General features: G+C 41.2%; 1 protein-coding gene and 1 pseudogene across 4 annotated transcripts in view; both read right to left on the bottom strand.

Annotated features, from left to right (window-relative positions):
- Window positions 1-859: 859 nt before the first annotated feature.
- LOC117286997 lies at window positions 860-989 on the bottom strand (annotated as a pseudogene).
- Window positions 990-12,820: 11,831 nt separating this feature from the next.
- Window positions 12,821-19,975, bottom strand: part of Fam171a1 (family with sequence similarity 171 member A1) — a 52,688-nt gene continuing 45,533 nt past the window's right edge. For 3 of the 4 annotated variants that reach the window (XM_019210338.2, XM_019210337.2, XM_019210336.2), the window contains 2 exons: window positions 16,322-16,436; window positions 12,822-15,692 (listed from right to left, as the gene is read on the bottom strand). In XM_019210338.2, coding sequence (XP_019065883.1) covers window positions 14,006-15,692; window positions 16,322-16,436 — 1,802 coding nt within the window. In that variant the 3' untranslated portion in view covers window positions 12,822-14,005. Of the gene's footprint in view, window positions 15,693-16,321; window positions 16,437-19,975 lie in introns of all 4 variants that reach the window. The other variant, XM_019210335.2, reaches the window with a different exon arrangement.

Below are 19,975 nucleotides of genomic sequence, written 5' to 3'. Positions count from 1 at the left end.
CTCTAATCATTTTTTGGTGTTCAAGATTTAGGGTCTAAAAAAATGCAAAATTTTAAAAAAATGAAGCACCCAATAATCTATCCCTATACCCCAAAATAGCTAACACTATTAGTTAACTCTAAAGAATTTGATATTCCCTGAATCAGCATATATAGCAGAGATTCTTGGTGGGGTTTCTTTTAAATTTGCTGACCACTAGCTCACAAGCACAATTTCCACTGACCACCAGCTATTGACCTGCTCTGAAAAATTCATCTGAGTGCATTTCCTACCTTGTGGGGCTTCTGCTAAAATCATAACCAGCCCAAATATATATATATATATATATAATCCTTTGTTTTCATAAATCCTTCACAAAAAACTAAATATGCTGCAGATTCAAACATGCCAGGGAACAGCACAGCATTAAAAGAATTTCAGTCACTTAATCTGCTAGTCTTTCAATTTTTCATGAGAAAACTCAGAGCTAAAGTTTATGTTAATAACAATACATTAAAACTCATAACCACGTAAATATAGTGCAAGTACATATGTGCATCTTTGGCAGTGCCCTGAGCAGTCATGTGAAAGCTTGGATAATTGTGGCTTGCGAGGTCACTGCCTGATGCTGCTCCTCTTTTCTGAGCACATGCACTGGCCCTACATGTACTGCTGTCTGAGGCTTGGCTGCTGGGGCAGTGCCCGCTGCAGCACACGTGCTAGGTTCACCACCACTGACTCAGACCATCCTCTTCTCAAGTATTTATATTTGTTCCCTCAGCAAAATTCTAAGTCCGTTAGGAGAACCAGGCTGATAATCCTACTCTGTATGGGAAGGAGCCAGCTCCTTTTGGGTCTCAGAAGCTTTACTGGTGACATGGTTGGGTCACCTTTCACAGGAGCAAGTTCTACACTTGTAAGCTATGAGGTCAGAGCTGGAGTTCCGCAACCAGAAGCAAGAACTGGAATAGATGCTACACTTGATCTTAGCCAAAAGGCTGAGAAGCGATTAAGAACAGGAATAGAGAACAAGGTATATTAGCATTTTCTATTTGCATCCATCTTAGGCAACTTAAAACTTTACATTAGGGCTTATTTCACTCAGAATGGAGTAACACCTTGTTATAAGCAACTTGGTTACCAGCACATATTAGTTGTATAAATAGCAAAGGGCAATTGTGTGATTTTATCTATAGATTCACATATTGAAATTATACCAGGGGACTCTGTCAAAGGAAACAGGGCATGCATAATCATCCTTGTTATTGAATAATCTTACTGCGATTATGATGACTTCATGTATCAAGGATTTGTGGAATTCTGAAGTCCTTGGGAAGGACATTGCTGCAGGCCTCAGAGCACAGAGCTGGGAGGAAAAGTATTCAGTGACATCAAAGCATTTTCATAATCATCCAAAGGTTATTCTCAAGTGAGAAAAAAATTAAAACATCACTGTTACTAAGGAATTCCTGAAAAACAAGAGAGCTTGAAACACACAAAGATGCCATCATCAACAGCTACTATGTCCCTCAGGATAAAATTTTTTTTTTTGGTACCAGGGATCGAACTTGGGTCCTTATGCTCGTGAGGCAGGCAGCGGAACCTCTGAGCTAAATCCCCGGCCAGGATAAAAAAGTTTTAATAAAATTCATTGGGTTGAAATAATTAACATCCAGTTTGAAAGTTCAAGATGTTATGTGTGGCTAAGTTCCACTCTACATCTTCTAGGTAGACTATCTAGAGTCTTATACGTAGAGAATAAATATCCGTATTTGCCATAAATGATCTGCTTGTGACAACATGGATGGAGCTGGAAATCATTATGTGAAGTGAAATAAGCCAGACACAGAAAGACAAGCATTGCCTGATCTCACATCACAGAAGTGGAGAGCGGAATGTGGTCACCAGAGGCGGGGAGACCGGAAGGGAGGGGAGGGTGGACATGGCTGAGCGATGCGTGCTGAGTCACAGTCGGGAGCAGGAACCCTAGTGTGTTATCACACAGTAGGGCGACTTTAGATAACAATTATGCATAGTCATTTCAGAAAGTTAGGACAAAGGGTTTGGAAGAAATGATAAATATCTGAGGAGTTAGGATTCATAACCTATTCTAAATGTTATGCAATGTGTATGTATCAAACACAACCCAATAACAAGCACAATTTTTATGTTTCTATGTACCAGACAATAAATGAAGAAATAAATAACACACAAAGCCAGGTGTGGTGGTGCACACTCACAGTACCAATACTCAAGAGGCCAAGGCAGGAAAATCACTGCGAGCCTGGACTACCCTTATCTCAAAAACAAAACAAAACAAATGAATTAACATCTAAATATCCAACTTGGGAATTAGATGGCTAAATTCTGTCAAGTAAGACTGAAAGATGTTGGTACACACCTGTAATTGCAGCAGTCAGGAGGGTGAGGCAGGAGGACTGCCATGAGTTTGAGGCCACTGCGGGCTACATAATGAGTTCAAGGTCCGTCTGAACTACATAGTGAGACCTTGTCTCAAAAAAAAAAAAAAAAAAAAAGATTGAAAGATGGCCTTAAACTACACTTGGTTTCTGTTGCCTCTTTCTACTTTTCTCAGAAAACTTTATGATTGACTTGATTTTTTTTTTTTTTAATATTGGGATGGAACCTAGGGACATTCTCCCACTACATTCCAGCCTTTTTTCTTTTTTGAGACAGGGTCTCACTAAGCTGTTCAGGCTGGCCTTGAATTTGTGATCTTTCTGCTCCTGGCTCTGTAGTATCTGGGATCACTGGCCTGCACTACCACACCCAGCTGACTTGACTTTCTAAACTGAGTCGACTGTCTTTCCCTCTGGAGGTAAGGCAGTGCTCCAGTCCCTCTTCCCCACTGTACCATCTGCTTACCTGTGGGTTGTATCATGTGGGGCTGTGTTTCAGCAGTAAAGCACCTATTTCCAAAGTGAGAGCTGCGGTCGTCAGCCAAGAAAGCCTGGGTAGGATGAATTGGTTATATGTTTATATTCTGTCTTTTGGCCTCATTTTTTCAGTCTGTGATAAGGCAAGATAATCAGTGACACATTGCTTGGCCCCTACAGACATTTATAGGCAAACCTGCAAAGTGCATGAAAAGTTTGCTTTAAGGCTTAAAAGAAATGAAGAAACTGAGTTAGTTTAAAAAGGGAGGAAGGAAGATTTAAAAAATTAAAAACAATTAAATCATCACAATCATGGGATTTAAAAGACACACACACATCAATTTAAAAGATCACTTTGTGCCAGGCGTGGTGGCGCATGCTTGTAATCCCAGCATTCAGGAGGCTGAGGCAGGAGAATCGCTGAGTTCGAGACCAGCCTGGGCTACATAGTGAATTCCAGGTTAGTCTCAACTACATAGTGAGACCCTGTCTCAAAAAACCAACCAAACAAACAAATAAACAAACAAACAAAAAGAGATCACTTTGTTAAAAGAAAAAATATTTAAATCAATTAAATTTATAATTATTATTTGTGCATAGAGTAGCTGTCAGAAACATAGCAGGTCCTGAGAACTCCAACCAATGATATGATCCATAGCATCTGAGGGAAAATGGAAGTGGGGTATAGAAAACTGGATTGACTACAACCTATCAAACAGCATCTGTTGGTTACAGCTTAACTAGTCAGCTGTTTACAGCTTACTTGACTATCTATAGGGCCTTCTGCAAACTGGCCAAAGCTTGTTATCCTGATAAAATTCTACCTCGGTTTGGTCTGTCAGATCCCATACAAGTACCTGGCCAAATACATGGACTGCCACCAAATATTACTTAGCACGTCAGACAGATAATGTCTGCATCTCAGCTTTGATGCAAATCTTTGTCCACATTCCTTTGCTATTAACAGGAGTCAAGACTTTCTTTTGTGAGCTGAATTAGAGAGGTTCTGATTGCATTTCACAAATTCAGAATTTTTATGCACCGCTTTTTGCATCTGTCATGAGGAAACACATAATTCAAAGAAGGAAAGCAAAGAATGCTCCAGTTCTCAATTACGGGTGTGCATATGAAATTCAGCAAGCCAAGGCTTTGTTGAATTGTCCTGATAACTGATGAGTACAGTAACTAAGCAGTACAAATTATGTGGAAGTTAAGATGAAAGTATTCAACCACTTTCATAAACGCCAGGTTAAACTTCTAGAAGTATATACTGTGGTTTATTTACCTTTTTGTTGTTGTTGTTCTTGTTTTTTTTGTTTTTGGTACCAAGGATGGAACTCAGGACCTTGTGCTTGCGAAGCAGGCATGGTGCCACTGAGCTATATCTCTGGCCTGTGTTTACCTTTACAAGGTTGGGCACATGCTCAGATGTCTAAGCTGTAATGTGTTTAGCAAAACTTAGTGCAAATAAATATCCCATTTTCACTGACCTGTTCAGCTCTAGAGTTGAACAGGAGAGGATGGACCTGGAGGTGTTGAAGTGGTCAGTGAAGACAAGAAAACTTGAGGTCCAGTCAAAGGCTTAATCACTGCAAAAGCATAAGCAAGAGGCTAAACAGGAATGTGCACAGGCTCCTCCAGGGTTCTGTTTTACCCATGGAATGGAGCCGGGGCGGATCTGGTGGATCAGTTCAGTTGTGGGGATCATCTTACTTCCCAGGAGACCTTGCAATATAGGTCTCTGCCAGTTTAGAGACACAGAAGTAGGGGTCTAAGACCCTGGTGCAACTCCCTTCCAAGCTGCCAAACCAAGGCTTTGTAACTGGCAATGGTTGGGCCTAAGAAATCACACAGACATCTTTCTTTGTAGCACTGGGGATTGAATATGATGACTTCACACCGACCTTCACCCCCAGTTTCTCTCCCCCCTTTAAAAAAGCAAACAAACAAAAAAGAATTTTCACTAAGTTGCTAAGTTGTTTAGGTAAGATTTGAACTTGTGATCCTCCTTCTCAAACTCCCAGAATGCTTGGATTATTGGTAGGTACCATTGTGCCTAGCTTCACACACAGATTTTTAACCAAGGTTAGAGCTCTTGAGTTTATTGGGCTGTATCGAGCTAGTAGGATGTTTTATTTTCTGGTTCCATTAGATACAAGTGACAAACAAACTTGAATCAGCTGTTGATTGGGAACTTATTAAGAGACTACTGGGGCATTTCAGATAATGGAAAGAAGAAAATGAACAATAAAATTATGGGAGTGACAGTGGAAGAGTTGAGCTACGGGAGACACGGAAACCAGGGCTGTACAGGGCCAGGACTGTTTTTGGCTCCTTTTGGCAGCTGTCTTACAATGTTTGGGTACCTTAGACAAAATGGGGACTTCATGGAAAGTTATGGGGTAATTCAGATAATGAATGGAATAAAACTACCAACAGTTTGAGTTTTTTTCTAGGTGGTAGCTCTGCCACTAGCTTTATCTTTCCCAGTTCTAGTTAAAAAAGAGAAAACTACATAGATCTCTGACTGACCTGGAACAATCACTGTGAAGAAGGTGACATAGTAAAAACATGGCCTTTGGGGTCCACGCTGTTCATGAGACATCATTTCTTGGAATTATTAGCCAGAAAGAGGCACAGAAAATCTCTTCCTAGACACATGAGAACAAATATCACTTTGGAACTATGCCTAAGAATATAAAAGAAAAAGGATTATTGAGAAAAGTTAGAAAATGGCTTTCATCTGCCAAATAACTTGCTTTATAAAAATAAAAAATCACAACGGGCATTGGAAATGCACAGACATTTCTCAGACAAAGCAGTAGAAACAGTAAATAAACATACGAAAAAATGTTCAACATCCCTGGTCATTTGAGAGATGCAAGAAATCAACCAGTAACAAATGCTGGCTGAGCTGTGGGAAAAGAGGAACCCTACTCTACTGTGCTAGGAGTGCAGACTGGTACAAACACTTTGGAAATCAGCATGGAGATTCCTCAAAAAACTAGGATTAGAAGTCCCATTTGACCCACCTATTCCCCAGCTGGGTATCTTCCCACAAGAATTTAAAGCATCATACCACGGTAATATATGTGCACCTGTTTTATAGTGGCCTAGTTTGTAATAGCTAAATCTTAAAAACAGCCCAAATGTCTGTCAACGTGACCAGATAAAGATGTGTGTTTTTCTTTAATAGAAGGAGAACCAAGATCTGTCATGTGAAGGTACAAGATCCCAGTGATAAATGTAACTGTACTGTACACTTAAAGAGTACCAATAAACTCAATGAGAAAAAAAATGGAGTGCTACTCAGCCATAAAATATGAGAAATTACAGACATCTGTAGCTAAATGGATGCCATACTCTTTGAAATAAATAGGACACACATACTGAATAGTTTCTCTGCTGTGAGAAACTGAAAGTGTACATGAGACCAAATGTAGAACAGATAATGTGAAATAGGAAGTAAAGGATCCAAAGGGGAAGGGAAAGTGGCTGTGGGGTGCAGAAGGAAAAAATATGAGAGAAGGGAAAACAGAAACAAAGCTTTTGTAAATAGGGGAGGGCGGAGGATTGAAGGGAGGGAAGGGGAATGGAAAATACAAGAGCTAAGATACATCATGTACAAGCACAAGTTCCCTTGATGAATGTGATCATAAAGAATACCTAAAATGTACCAATAATGTTAATTTAAAAAGATAAAAAGTCATCACATAGTTCAGTAACTTTGTTTTCATAATTTAGTTTTTCAATTCACTTATTACTAGTATTTCTATTGAGCTTTTACATACTACCTTTATGTGCCCCTCTTCCTTCTTCATCAGCCAATGACACACACACACACACACACACACACACACGCACGCACGCACACAAAACCACTATGCAAATCTGATACAAAAGGATTGAAAGAAGAAGATTCAGCTCTCAGAAGTAATTACACGTCCTTTCCTCCTTTGGTTTTTAGCTTCAGTATAAATTAGCTGGATAATTCATCTCCTTTGTCCAATAAATACCTCTGAAAGTAGGTCTGCCCATTACTTTTCCAACCATACAATTTTCTTGAAGATCCAAACTTTCTTCTTTTAGCTCAATAAAAAAATAAGTTTAAAACAGTGTATATTCCTTCTAATGATAGGCTAGAAGGAATGACAATATTTCTAGTTCACATTAAAGGAAAACTAACGCTTGCATAATCTAAAATTCCACTGCAGTTCACAATGACATTCTTAGATTATTGGATATTTATTTACTGATGCTCTGTCTCATTCTAATATTGACTCAAGGGAGTTAGCTGCAGTATTATACAATAATAGCCTTTAAAAAGAACTATCAGGCCTGGTGATGTAGCTCAGTGGTAAAGTGTTTTCAATGCATGCTCAGAACTCCAGGTTTGATCCACAGCACTGCAAAAAAACCAAAAACAACAAAGCAAAATTATCTTTCACTTGAGACTATCAAAGTGCTTCATGGCCAAGAATTATCTCTGCTATACTGCCCTTCTTGGAAGATGCCCTCTTCAGCTTTTCTTCCTTCTTTTCTCTTTTTTCTTTCTTTCTTTCTTTCTTTTTTTTTCCTTCTTTGAAGATGCCCTCTTCAGCTCTCCCCCCACCCACCGTCGTACCAGGGATTGAACTCAGGACCCAAGGCAGGCAGAGGCACCACTAAGCTAAATCCCTGGCCCCTCTTCAATATTCTTCAATGCCAAACAAGGCCAATTCCTCTTACAAAGGACCTCGTACTCCTTTCTCTCATTCAAGATAACGAGAATCTTTCTGGCCTCTTTGAAGGAAAAAATGTGATTTCCAATGCAACTTAAGCCATTATCGATTTCCAAGTAGTTATTTTAAATTTGCCAGCATTATGCCTCCTTTTTTGTCTGTCCTGAGAGCAAACATGAACATTTCTACTGCTCGACATCTGATCTCATTTAATTTACTTTACTATCTTTGGCATTTAAGAGTGATTAACATCACAGGGCTTCAGAGCGCCCCACCTTGGGAAGCAGGTTATCAAGTCACCTTTCTGAAGCTCACAAGACTACTTAGGACATTAGTAACCATTTCCATATTTCTGGAAGGAATTTATAACTATTTTCTATTTATTAAAATGGTAGCATTCTGGGAAACAGTACTTTTAGCTTTCCACTTGAATGTGGCATTATTTAATACAACGCAGTATCACGAAGGGCAGAGGTTAACAGGTTGTTACTCTGATTCTCTAGTTGAATTGTCTGTGAAATAGCAGACCTGTTGACCTTTCAGGTTTTGGAAGAGTGTTAGCTTCCTGTCACTGTAAAAAGATACCTAAGATAATTAACTTGCAAGAGAAAGTGTTGATTTACCTCTCATTTCTGGAGCTTTGAGTCCAAATCAGGTGGACCTGATGCTTTAGACCTGGTTTTGGTTTCTGGATGGCAGTGGTGGGAAACACATCACCTCATGATCCGGGAAGCAAGAAGGAAGAGGAAGAGTCTGGTGTGCCTAATCCTTTCAGGGATGTGTCCGAGTGACCTGAGGACATCCAACGGGCCCTACCTCAAGTTTCTACTACCTCCCAATAGGACTACCCTAGAAACCTACCCCTGAACACGTGGACCTTCAGTGTCCAAAGTATCACAGGAAGGGATTAATAAATTCGTCCATAGTGTGTCTTTAGAGCCCTTGTTACTAATGCAAGAGAACGTAAGTGTAGCTGCTGCTCTCATCCCTAGAATTAATTACTGTGAGGCAGCCACGTAGGGTGGAGAGAATCTCACACTTCTGGGGAAAACACTTGGGTTTCAGCTCAAACTCTAGGTCTGGGCAATGTCTGGATAATATAATACATGCCAGTGCCCTTGGAGGCCCAAACTGGCAAACATGTAACAGGGCAAAGCCATGTAACAGGGAAGCTGTGAGAATCAAGATAATGTACTATGAAATTAGCTTGTTGTAGGAAATCTTTTCGAGTTAGCATTACACTCTGGGTTTTTTTTTTTTTTTTTTTTTTTTGGTTAGTTCCCTTGTTTTATTCCTTGGCTCTGTTTTGCGGGGTTCTTCAGAGAAACAGAACCAACATATTTTACATGCATTTATGTGAACTACACTGTAAACTGTATAAAGTTATATATACATGTTTATACACACATACAAGGAGATTCATTATGGGAATTGGCTCTCACAATTAGGGACACCAAGAAGCTCCACAATCTGCCACATGCAAGCTGAATCAGCCACTCTGGGTAACAGAACAGAAAGCTAAACTGCTTTCCTTTGCGATCCCGCTTCCAGTTTGGAGCCAGTCACAATCACTGCAAAGAAGGCTCCATGCAGGTTTTTTTTTTTTTTTTGGTACTGGGGATTGAACTTGGGACCGTGCGCTTGCAAGGCAAGCAGCAGAACCAATGAGCTAAATCCCCAGCCCCAAGGCTCCACACATTTACAGGTATTTGGTCTACATTTACATCCATGACTTTGAAAACAGCTTTTAAGGGGTGAGAGAGTCTTACAATTTCTACTTCACTTGTTAAGTTCAGCTTGATTCTCTTCCCATCCCATGGGCTACCACAACCATTTGTATTTGTACTTTTTAATTTTTAAAAGAACAACAAAGGTAGGCATTGTAAAAACCATTAACGGACATTAATGGAAATAACTTGGAAATGGGATAAAGTTTATGGTGTAGTTTATGGTATGGTGCTGAAGGTGACTAAGTCTTATAAGATGATGGATTACAGAAAGTGGATGAAGGGTACAGAAACTGTTACTTATGCAACTTGGGTGTACATTTAAAGATTTCAATATAAAAAGGTTTAAAAAATATCCACCACCTGCTTCAAAAGCGCAAGGACCAGAGTTCAATCCCCAGTACTCCAAAATTAAAAAAGTAAATATAAATACATACATAAAATAAAAAAATAAAAGCATGAGGCTAGGTTTTTGAGTTAGATAGGACTTTGTCCATGAGCTGTTTACGACATGTGGAGTGGATTCTGAGAGCTGACCTGAAACTGCAGACTTTGCAGGTCAGTTGTTAGCCATAGCTAGTATTAAAAATGAGCTCTACAAGTCTGAAATTAGTTATATTGAAACAAAGGTAACCATTGCTTAGAACTAATCACTTTCTAGTTGTTTAAGGCAACTGATCCTTGTTATTTGCAGTAGTTATGTTCTCTAAAGCATCTGGATCACCAAGTTAGTGAGCACAACACTGGGAACCTCACTCCCAGGAGTGCAAAGGGGAAGGGTCCTGCAAGCTTTTGCTCACGGTTTTTGGTTATCTAGCTTTGCTAACATGTGTTTCTGTTTAAAGGCATGTTACTTAACATATATTACTGACTCATTAACATTGCTGGCATTTTAACTCATGCCCAAACGAAGTCTAACACACAGATTCTTTCTGTAAGGCACTCTTCTTGAGCACAGGAACACCACACAGCACTTCAGCACTCTTTGTGGGGCCAGTTTTAATGGCAAAACCATCAATAAAAAGTTCCAAAGTGTAGAAAGTGTGTCAGGGCCACAGCATGCAAAAGGACACTTGTTTATGGTAGGAAAACTAAAAGAGATTAGAGCGTTGCCTTGTTTAGCCTCAGCTGGGAACCTGTATGAGGCACAGCTCAACATTTTGAGTCACTCTATGAGTCCATGAATGATCTCAAAGGCAAAGTACTGATTTTAAATTTGCAAATAAGAAGTTTTAACCAGTATGCAAATTTACAAATCTGGAATCCTTGGATAAAGAAAATTTATTAATGCAGATTAAATTCAAAATAGTGTTAATGTCTGGAGATATTACGTTTTGAATAGCACAAAAAGACGAGAAAGTATTCTAGTATTCAAGAATTACCTGATGATGCTCACTCATGACTGATGAACAGGTGGTGCTGACACTTCATTGTGTCAACTTCATCTCATCATAACAACGTTCATATCAGAACCACACTCTCGCCAGTTGCAAGAACGGGTTGGCTATGATGATAATAAAAAAGTACTCTGTGAGAATTTGTTAACGGAAATTTATAATAGTATTGTTTTTCTTAAATTGTGTCCTACATATTTTTAGGAACATTTATAGCTTAAATGTACTTGTTTCCAGAGAGCAGACTGTTTAAACAACGTATCGATACTTTTACCTGAGTTAACTCCATTACTTAACCACCAAGGCTCCATTTAATTAGGTATAAAACAAAGAACATATACCTTCCTCATAAGTCTTGGAGAAATGAATATATTATTGCTCCCCACACTTTGTTTTTAGGTAGGAATGCCACTGACCTGTCTCCTCTCCTTACCACTTCACCCGGAAGACCGGCTCATTGGTTCCTGGGCACATCCACCCCGTCTTCCCCAAGAACGTGCTCCTTAATAGGCAGGCGAAAACCTGCCACTCGGTGGCATGAGCAAGAGGCCTTTGGCCCTTCACACCACATAGCTGACGGGAAACCCTGTGACACATTTTATCCTCACAACCCTCGCCAGGCTAGCAAGAAGATAATTGAAATGTTTAAAATCTGCAGTCACGCTGCTCTGTGCAGAGAATTCTAGTGTGGCGGTCAGTGTTGGCACCCTGAGAAGAAATGTTAACCTTGGAGCCTACTGTGGACAGCAAATCAAACTGAACGCCATCTGTTTTGGAACCGATTCCCCTTTCCCACTTGCCTTGTCTTCTTAGGCACACAGTGTGTTGTGAGCGCTGCTGGCTGCTCAGTACTTTCCATGGTCACGGGCCTTCCCCGACATCTGGTATGTCTCACCTAAAGAGAAGTCAGAAAAGTAGGCTATCCCATTCTTGCCAGGCCTCTTGGTCAGTGGTAATAGATAACATCTACTTGCTTTTCATCAGAAGCAGACATTATTAAACAGGCCTCTTCTGGAACATGATCCTTTAATAAGGTGATTCCTGGGACGGGCGGCATGGGGAGGTCTTCCGGTGTCTTTCCTTCTGTGTATTCTTGAGAGGCAATGCACTTCTTTTGAGGGAAGCTGACAAGACTTCTTTTTTAGCAAAGCCTGCCACCTATTGGTGAGAATGTTCATTCCAGAAAGAGCTCTGCTGCTGAACCAGATGCCTATTTAGCTGTGTACCCGCTGAGCATCTCCTTCATTGTCCTTTTAGGAGCCAAATACTTAGACTAACCAATGGAAAATTCAAATAGCAAAATCGGCTCCACTGATTTTATGCCTGCATGGAATTCATAAATGATGATTCTGTAAGGAAACTGCTGACTTTAAAAGAGCTGGCTTAATTCATTTCTGCCCATGTTCCCACATCATCTGTTAATTTTGATGAACAGTATTACATATCTGGTATGGCTCTGGTCATTTTAATGAAATCTTCAGGCTGTTCCAAAATGGATCAATATTGAACATAAAACATCAGTTTCTTGTAAAGCACACACACACACCTCCTTACCTGAAATACAATAGAATGTTATCTTGTATTCTCCTTTTTTGGTACTGGGGATTGAACTTGGGACCTTGTGCTTTTGAGGCAGGCATCGGCACTACTGAGCTAAATCTCTGGCCCAGATTATCTTGTATTTTTAGAAAAATTTTTTTTAGGTTTTTTGAGACAGGGTCTCACTATGTAGTTGAGACTTACCTGGAACTCACTATGTAGCCCAAACTGGTCTCAAACTCACTGCAATCCTCCTGCCTCAGACTCCCGAGTGCTGGGATTATAGGCATGCACCACCACACCCGGCTGTATTTTTTTTTTTTTTTGTACCAGGGATTGAATTTACGACCTTGAGCTTACAAGGCAGTCACAGCATAAATCTTGCATTCTTAAAAGAGACCAATGACAAATGTTTCAGCCATCGTGGAAATTTCTAAGTGTCTTTGTGTTTGTAAGTCCAACAATCACATTGAAGGCTGTCAAAGGGGTAACAAAATCGTATAAGCAATTTTTGTGACAGATACTGGCTCAGAATGAATTAAAATGACCACAAAATAGTTTTTCTTTTGAGTTTATTTTGAATCTTTCATTTTTGGATAACCAAGCAGCTCTTTAAGGAGAATGCACAGAAGAGTCATTCTGGCACTTTTGGATAGTACAATAAGATTTCTTTAATAGTCACATTCAGTCCCCTTGCTCCATACTCTCATGTTTGGTGAGCAAGATAAGCCCATAAGATTCCAGAGATAATACGCAGTTATATATACAAACAGCCAGAAAAACCATAATAGCGGCTAGTGCCAAAGGGACGAAGAGGGAAGGGCATCGCTAAAGTGTCCTCTAGTCTATCTTAGCTAACAAAACCCACATTACACAATGATAACTAGAGTACACTGCGCTGAACAGAGGATGCTGAGCACGAATGGCACTTGGCAGCATGCAGTTTAAAGAAAAGGGGCATCATTTATAACTTTATATAAAATCCAGGCAGTTCAATTAAAGGGGTTAAGAAAAACCAAAACAATGAAGGACTGTCTGTTTTCACTGTAAAAAAAGGCACTTGGAGTTAATGGGACCAGAATTGAAAGACTCTTATCTGATAAAAATTTCAGTACAATTTCATTTAGAGCCTTGGGTGTTAGGAGATGACACGCAGGAGTTCCTGAAGGGAGACACTGAAATAAAACACTGTGAAGGAGACTAGATTAAAATGAGGGAATAAAATTTTGTACAACCAAATTGTATTTTTTCAAAAAAGAAGAAAACCTAAGCAAAGCAAAACCTAAGCAAAGTAAGTCAAACAAAGCAGCGATGCATAGCTTTTCCTTGAGATAATGCCTACCTTGGGACACTAAGTGCTACCCTAACATCCCAGGAATAACTTCACGGTAGCATTATCGACTTACAATGGATTCAGGCAATGCAAAAAGAACATCTTCTGTTCCCAGAATCTGAAGGAGAACCGAGGCGACCCCTGGGACACAGAACGTCACGTGCAGTTTTCTGGCGTCGCTGGCTGTGACAGACACATCAAGTCCGGGAACGACATCTAGACGTTTCTTCTGGCCCCACCCTGGGTGCATCGTGGGTCAGTCATATTCTATTCCGAGCAACAGCTTCCCTTCCTTTCTGCCATCAATACTGCAGTGTCCACTTCTGCTGCGGTCACTGGTCAACCTCCTCTACAAACAGGTAAGACAGGGCATCCGGCATCTTCTGTTCCAGTGAGTGGTCCTACAGCGCACTGCTCACTTGATGTTAAATGCCATGAGGGGTCTCTCCTCCCGTCTCTGCCAGGGGCTCTTCTTGTCTTCTCCTTGGTCATCATCATCGTCATCCTCTTCCTCTTCCTCATGAGCAGATCTCCTCTGGTGGGGACTGGTTAATGGCTCCGGGGGTGCATCTGACGTTCGTCTGGTGGTCTCCTCCTGCAGGCTGGGCAACTGCCCCCCACTTCTCCGACTTGAGCTTTCCAGTAGGCACCGCAGCGCACTGTCCTCGGGTGTGCACACGGTGGTCCCGCACTCACTGCCGCTCTGGTCTATGTCCTCCAGGTACACCAGCTGCGTGTAGGCGGTGCTGTCCGGGGCTCTGGGCTCTTCCTGCCGGTGCTCCTGGACAGCAGGGTGGCTCTGCTGGAGAGACAAAGGGTCTGCCCTTCCCTTCCGGGCAGATTTTGGTTCATTCATATCCACCCCGGAGTCCAAACTGGCATCGTTACTTCCATTCCTTCCAGCTCTTTGGAGATCAATGTATGAATGTCTGACATGAGCGTTGGACCTTCCATCCAGGGAGACGAACCAGGCCCGGGGGTGTGGAAGTGGCTTCCCACCCCCAAGTTCCATCAGTGCCTTCTCAGTCAGAAGCTGCACCTCACTGTTCATTTGAGCCAAAGCCGCATCATTCAAAGATGCTGGGATGGACAAAGACTCTGACATGGATGTGTTCTGAGGGCTCCACTCCCGAGTGCCTGCATCCTGCAGGTGCTGTTGTGAGATGGCCTGGGAAGACAGAGGCTGGCCTTGCATCGGAGCGGATGGGTGTGGGAAGATCCCCGCATGAGGGTTAGAAAGCTCAGCCTGTAGTCTCCCAATTTCTAGCTGCTGGTCTGCTGGGACAACCAGAGGCTGGCTGACGTAGGAGTGGTCCCCTGGGAGTTTCATGTAATGAGCAGGAATGACCAGGGCTGGGAGCACTTTTCTGTACACACTGTCATTGACCTGGTCCACAGAGCTACAGCAGATCAACTGGCCTGGCCTTGGGAAAGATGTAGGTCTCTCCAGGTGATCGACTGATCTTGACATACATTCAGTGGGTCTGCGGTCCAGCAGCTGCTCTTTTTCTGGAGACGAAGGCGTGGGGTATATGTGTTCCTGAATGGTGAGTTTGCTTCCTGTGGATGCCGGCCCTTCTCTGTCCTGCTTTTCAAATAAAGGCTGAGAGAGCGCAGTGTTGTAACTGCCCCTGTAATCCTCGTTGCCGGGGGACTCGTAGCCTTCTCTTCCCACAGGTTTTCTGGCTTTCAAGGGAAAACTCTCCATGGACTTGTGGTAGTCCTTCCCCAGTGTCCCACTCGGTGTCAGGTTGTCAAAGGAGGTTTGGCTTTTGTTTTCTTCCTTGTGGGACAGCAGCTCCTCTCGGGAGCTGAATTCCTGAGAGGTGCTATAGGAGAGCTTCAGCATGGGCGTGTGCAGGTCCCCCTCTCCGCTGGGGGACATCATTTCTAAATGGACCCCGCTCATCAGCTCCTTTGTTCCCAGGGCCTCTGGGCGTCCATGGCTGGTGACAGACAGTGGGCCAGGGAATTCTGATGCCCGCCGAGAAAACAGCAAGTTGATGTGTGACATGGAAGTGGACTGGTCCCTTCTGGAACTCTCCAGCGCCGTGGGAAGCTGCAGCTTTCTGTGGTGCTGACGGGGTTTCAAGCACTTCCTCCTGAGTCCAGAGACACAATGTAAACCACAGGTTAGAGGTTCTCACAGTGGGAAAGTACTGCAAAGTTTCAGGTAAGGTCATAATTTTCAGTTTCCGCAAGGAAAAACAAACCAAAGCAACTAATCAGTGGCCAGAAGCCTCATTCCATACCCACATCCTTATGGTAACCCAGAGCAACCCAGAGATTTCATTCCCAGGCTCTTAGAAGAACACCAAGTAATTAATTCAAAAGTGGTTGCCCAAGCATAAACATCTTCACTAACTGAACAGACATGGCATCAAAGTAAGAATAATTCTGCTTTGCTCTTGGGAGTATCATTTCCCAACAGCAACAGGAATATTCTGAATAAGTCATCTACTTGGGAATTCTCATATATTCTCTCATATTCACAATTCATTCAAAATACTGTCAAAGACTTTGTAATAGTTACTCTCCTAAGGAATGACATCTACAGCATGCTGTACACATCCTGTTGATTCAGATCACATATTTGAATTCCTGAATTTTTAAGAAAAGAGAACAAAAAGAACCTCAATTTAGAAAAATAAAACAAAAAGACTTCTACATCAATGCTTCCAAATACTAAACTGTACAAGCAAGTCTACATTAAAAAATCTTATCACTTTACCTGCAATAATATAAAAGGAGACACAGCAAAACCAGAAGTATGAAAGCCATTCCTCCTAAAATGGCCAAAAGAAACACCGTGTGATACGTGGTAATGTCCTGTGTTACGATGGGACCTAGAAGGTCAGAAAATGGCATTTTAGATTTTTGAATACCTTTAAATAAAAACAGGGATAATTAGTTGAGAACACAGTATGATCAACAAATATGGTAACTATTTAAATTTTAAAAACTTGCGATAATAAGAGACACATCATCATTAACCCCTCTTCAAATACTCCCTGCCCACTTTGAACACACGTATCTCATCGTTTTTGCCACTTTCTGAAGCCGTTCTGGAGTCCTTTTTCATGAATGTCTTCAGTTGTGCTGCCACTACCACCGTGATGTTCTAAGCTGATCGGGAACGTTTACCTTTTATAGTTATTTTGACCTCGGGGAGTCCCACAGTACTAGATCCTGTGAAGGACACGGATGAGGACTCTCCGTAATGCTTCTGCAGCCCTGCCTTGCCACTGGACGACGCTCGGCAGCAGCATTCACTCTCCTTGGATCACACCTCACAGACACCTGTGAACGAGGGCTCCAGAACTGGTCCAGACAGGGGCAGGAATGGTGGCATGAGTGTGTTCAGAAGGACGAAGAGTGTCTTGGGGGGATTAATAGCACTGTTTCCTTTACTACTTTTAAAAAATTTAAATATTCACTGTATATTCTGATCCCCCCCTCTAATGGCCTTTTCTTATTCTTCTTCGCTGGGTCATAGAGCAGTGGCCAGATGAAAATGTCCTTTGGGCAATCACTTTGTCCTGTGATTAACACTTATGGAGGCTTCCGTGGCCAGCAGCACTTTCAGTACTGAAATGTAGTTGTGTCCAGGGGCCGTCTGGAACTGAGAAGTGAGTCTTGCTGTGTTGCAGGCACAACATTCTAATCACATGCTCTTTTATTAAAATAAAATGAACGCGTAATAATATAAAGAGTGGACTTTCACGGTCAAGAGGTAGTCTGGGTATCTGGTGATTTTATATGGCAGGTAGAAAAGAAAATATAAGACGTTATTCTCACTTTCCAGGGCAATTATTACTGTGTAGACTGTTCTTTGTCTAAATGAATCAAGTTTAAGTATATGGCAAGAACTTATTAAAAAGTCAACAACTAAGTGTCAAATATGATAAAAAAGCTTTCCATTTAAAATAAGTATTTCTCTATAATACAGTTTTTAAAAAGACTAAACTTACATGGCCACACACCTCTTTAAAAATGATACATGAGATAAAAATATTTTCTTTCTAAATTTACATGGTAAAGAATCTTAAGAGGGGTGTCCCATTCCTATGCTTCATGTTCAAGAGTAGTACAGATCTGTCTCAATGTTTCTGGTAACAGACTGACAACAGAGCACCCACTGCAAACTGATTTGGGGCACTTATTCTTGCCCAATATCCTGACAGTGCACCAGTACAGGAGAAGGAACAAACTGGTAGCCTGGTTATGATTACTAAAAACCATCAACCATTGTTTATTTAAAAAAATTTTTTTCTCTACTACTGGGGATTGAATCCAGGGCCTTCACACTGACCTGCAGTCCCAGCTCCCTTTTTAATTTTTTATTTTCAGACAGGGTTTCACTAGGTCACTAAATTGCCCAGGCTGGGCTCAAATTTGTGATTCTCTTGCCTCAGCCTCCCACATTGCTGGGATTACAGTCCTGTGCCACCATAACTGGCTTTGGTGTTTTAAAAGATACATTTCTTTGTAAATCTTTTAAAGGAGGCAAATTTCCTAATTTAAAGGCTGGATAAAGCCATGAAAGTTTACCATTTTTTGAAAAAACAATTTGTGAGCCCCAAAATATCATTCTCTCCCAAAACAAAATTCACTTCAGTGGGGTGGGAGGATGGGGCTAATATTTATAATGTGAGAAAAATAACTAGATAAAGCCTTTTTTTAGGAGCCACAGTGAAACCTTGGTACTCAGGTTTAATCCCCAGCATCACACACACACACACACACACACACACACACACACACACTCACTCACGCAGCAAGCAAGACCTCTTGGGGACATATAAAAATCATCTCCAGATAACTGAAGGTTGGTCTGTTAAGTACTCACAATGTATTTTAAACTCTGTCCATGGATATTACCATAAAATTCATAGCTATACTTTAATCTCATTTTTAAACAGAGAAATTAACTCCAATTATTTTCTCATGGGTTTTGAGATCATGAAAGCATAGCATCACTGTAATTTTGTTTTAATAGTAAAAGCGATGGGGTGAGGTTACCACTATAGGTGTCTGCACAGCAAATACTGTCACAGGCTGTGCTGTGTATGCTTCTTTTTGCTTATTCGTTTGGTACTGGAGAATGAACCCAGGGCTCACACTTTCACACTACATCCTCAGACATTTCACTTTTTATTCGGGGACAAGATCTTTTTAAGTTGCTGAGGCTGGTCTTGAACTTGCGATCCTTCTGCCTCAGCCTCCCATGTTGCTGGGATTACAGGTGTGCTCCACTGTGTGTGGCTGCTCTGTATACTTTTTATAGCTGTGGGTCTCTTCTTTCTCTGTTGGGAAGCTCCTAGGATCTTTTCTCTTTACAAAAGCATGTATTACTTTGTTTTACAATGGAAAAATGACAGCTACAGTTTTTTGAAATATATGTAAAAGTTCACATTAATGTGTGGGCTTTGTGGCCTCTGTTTTGGTATAAAGAATTTCTCCTCCGTTTCTCTTTAGTTTTATGACTTTGATGTTGAAGTTAGAAAAGTGGGACATTTCTGTATATGGTTCATGCTCGTATGGCCATGAGTGCAAATAATCAAGGGAAATACTTGTGAAGTGTGAAGTTTTTCAGTGTGAAAGTGCAGTCCATGTGACCAACTTTTCTCCTTCTTTCTAGGAAGCCTCCCCCATATTAGTTACTCTGGGAGTTTAGGTTTTATTTCCAGTAATCATTCCATGGCTAAATACTGTGAAACTTCCACTTATGAGCTGCCTTCATGTTTTATTTGCAAGACACCTTTTAATATAGCACATTTTGGCCTCACACAGACACCTACTTTATTCACCAGATTTGGCTGTGCATAATTTTTACATGTGTTAAAAAATAAAGATTTGCCAGTAAGGACAAGATCAGTAAGGGAGGTGATCCAGGTGATACAGATTCTAATGACAAGTGCAGCTGGAAACCTTCACTGGAAATAATTCTGAGACACCCATCTTGAAAAATCAATTCTGGAATATTCCCTGGGATAATAACTCAGCTTAAGAAACACTTTGAGTCAGTTTCTGAAAACTCTGAGATAATTCACATAACCTAAATGGAGATTATTCTTCTGGCCACAAAGCAATTACTTTGCATTTAAGTCTTTTGGAAATGCAAGATCAGACTTGTCCCTCAAGGAGCCCCCACTGGTGACTCTCTGGGGGTCTCTGAGGTGTGTTCCACACACACTCGTGTACTCCAGGCCACAGCTGTTTCAGGAGTTATGGAGGAGGTCTCAGTCACCTCTGTAGGCTTCTGATTAAGAATTTCCTATGGAAGTTGGCTGAGCAAAACAGGTCAGGAGACAGGACTATTTCCATGCATTTTTCTCTTTCTAGACTGGAACATTCTAATCAGAATCCCCCCTGTAATACCCCC

The sequence above is a fragment of the Fukomys damarensis genome, unplaced genomic scaffold (genome assembly GCF_012274545.1).
Source record: "Fukomys damarensis isolate Sample0158 unplaced genomic scaffold, DMR_v1.0_HiC HiC_scaffold_19, whole genome shotgun sequence".
NCBI classification, from domain to species: Eukaryota; Metazoa; Chordata; class Mammalia; order Rodentia; family Bathyergidae; genus Fukomys; species Fukomys damarensis.
Note: the sequence above shows the minus strand (reverse complement) of the source record. Positions and strands in the feature narration are given on the sequence as shown.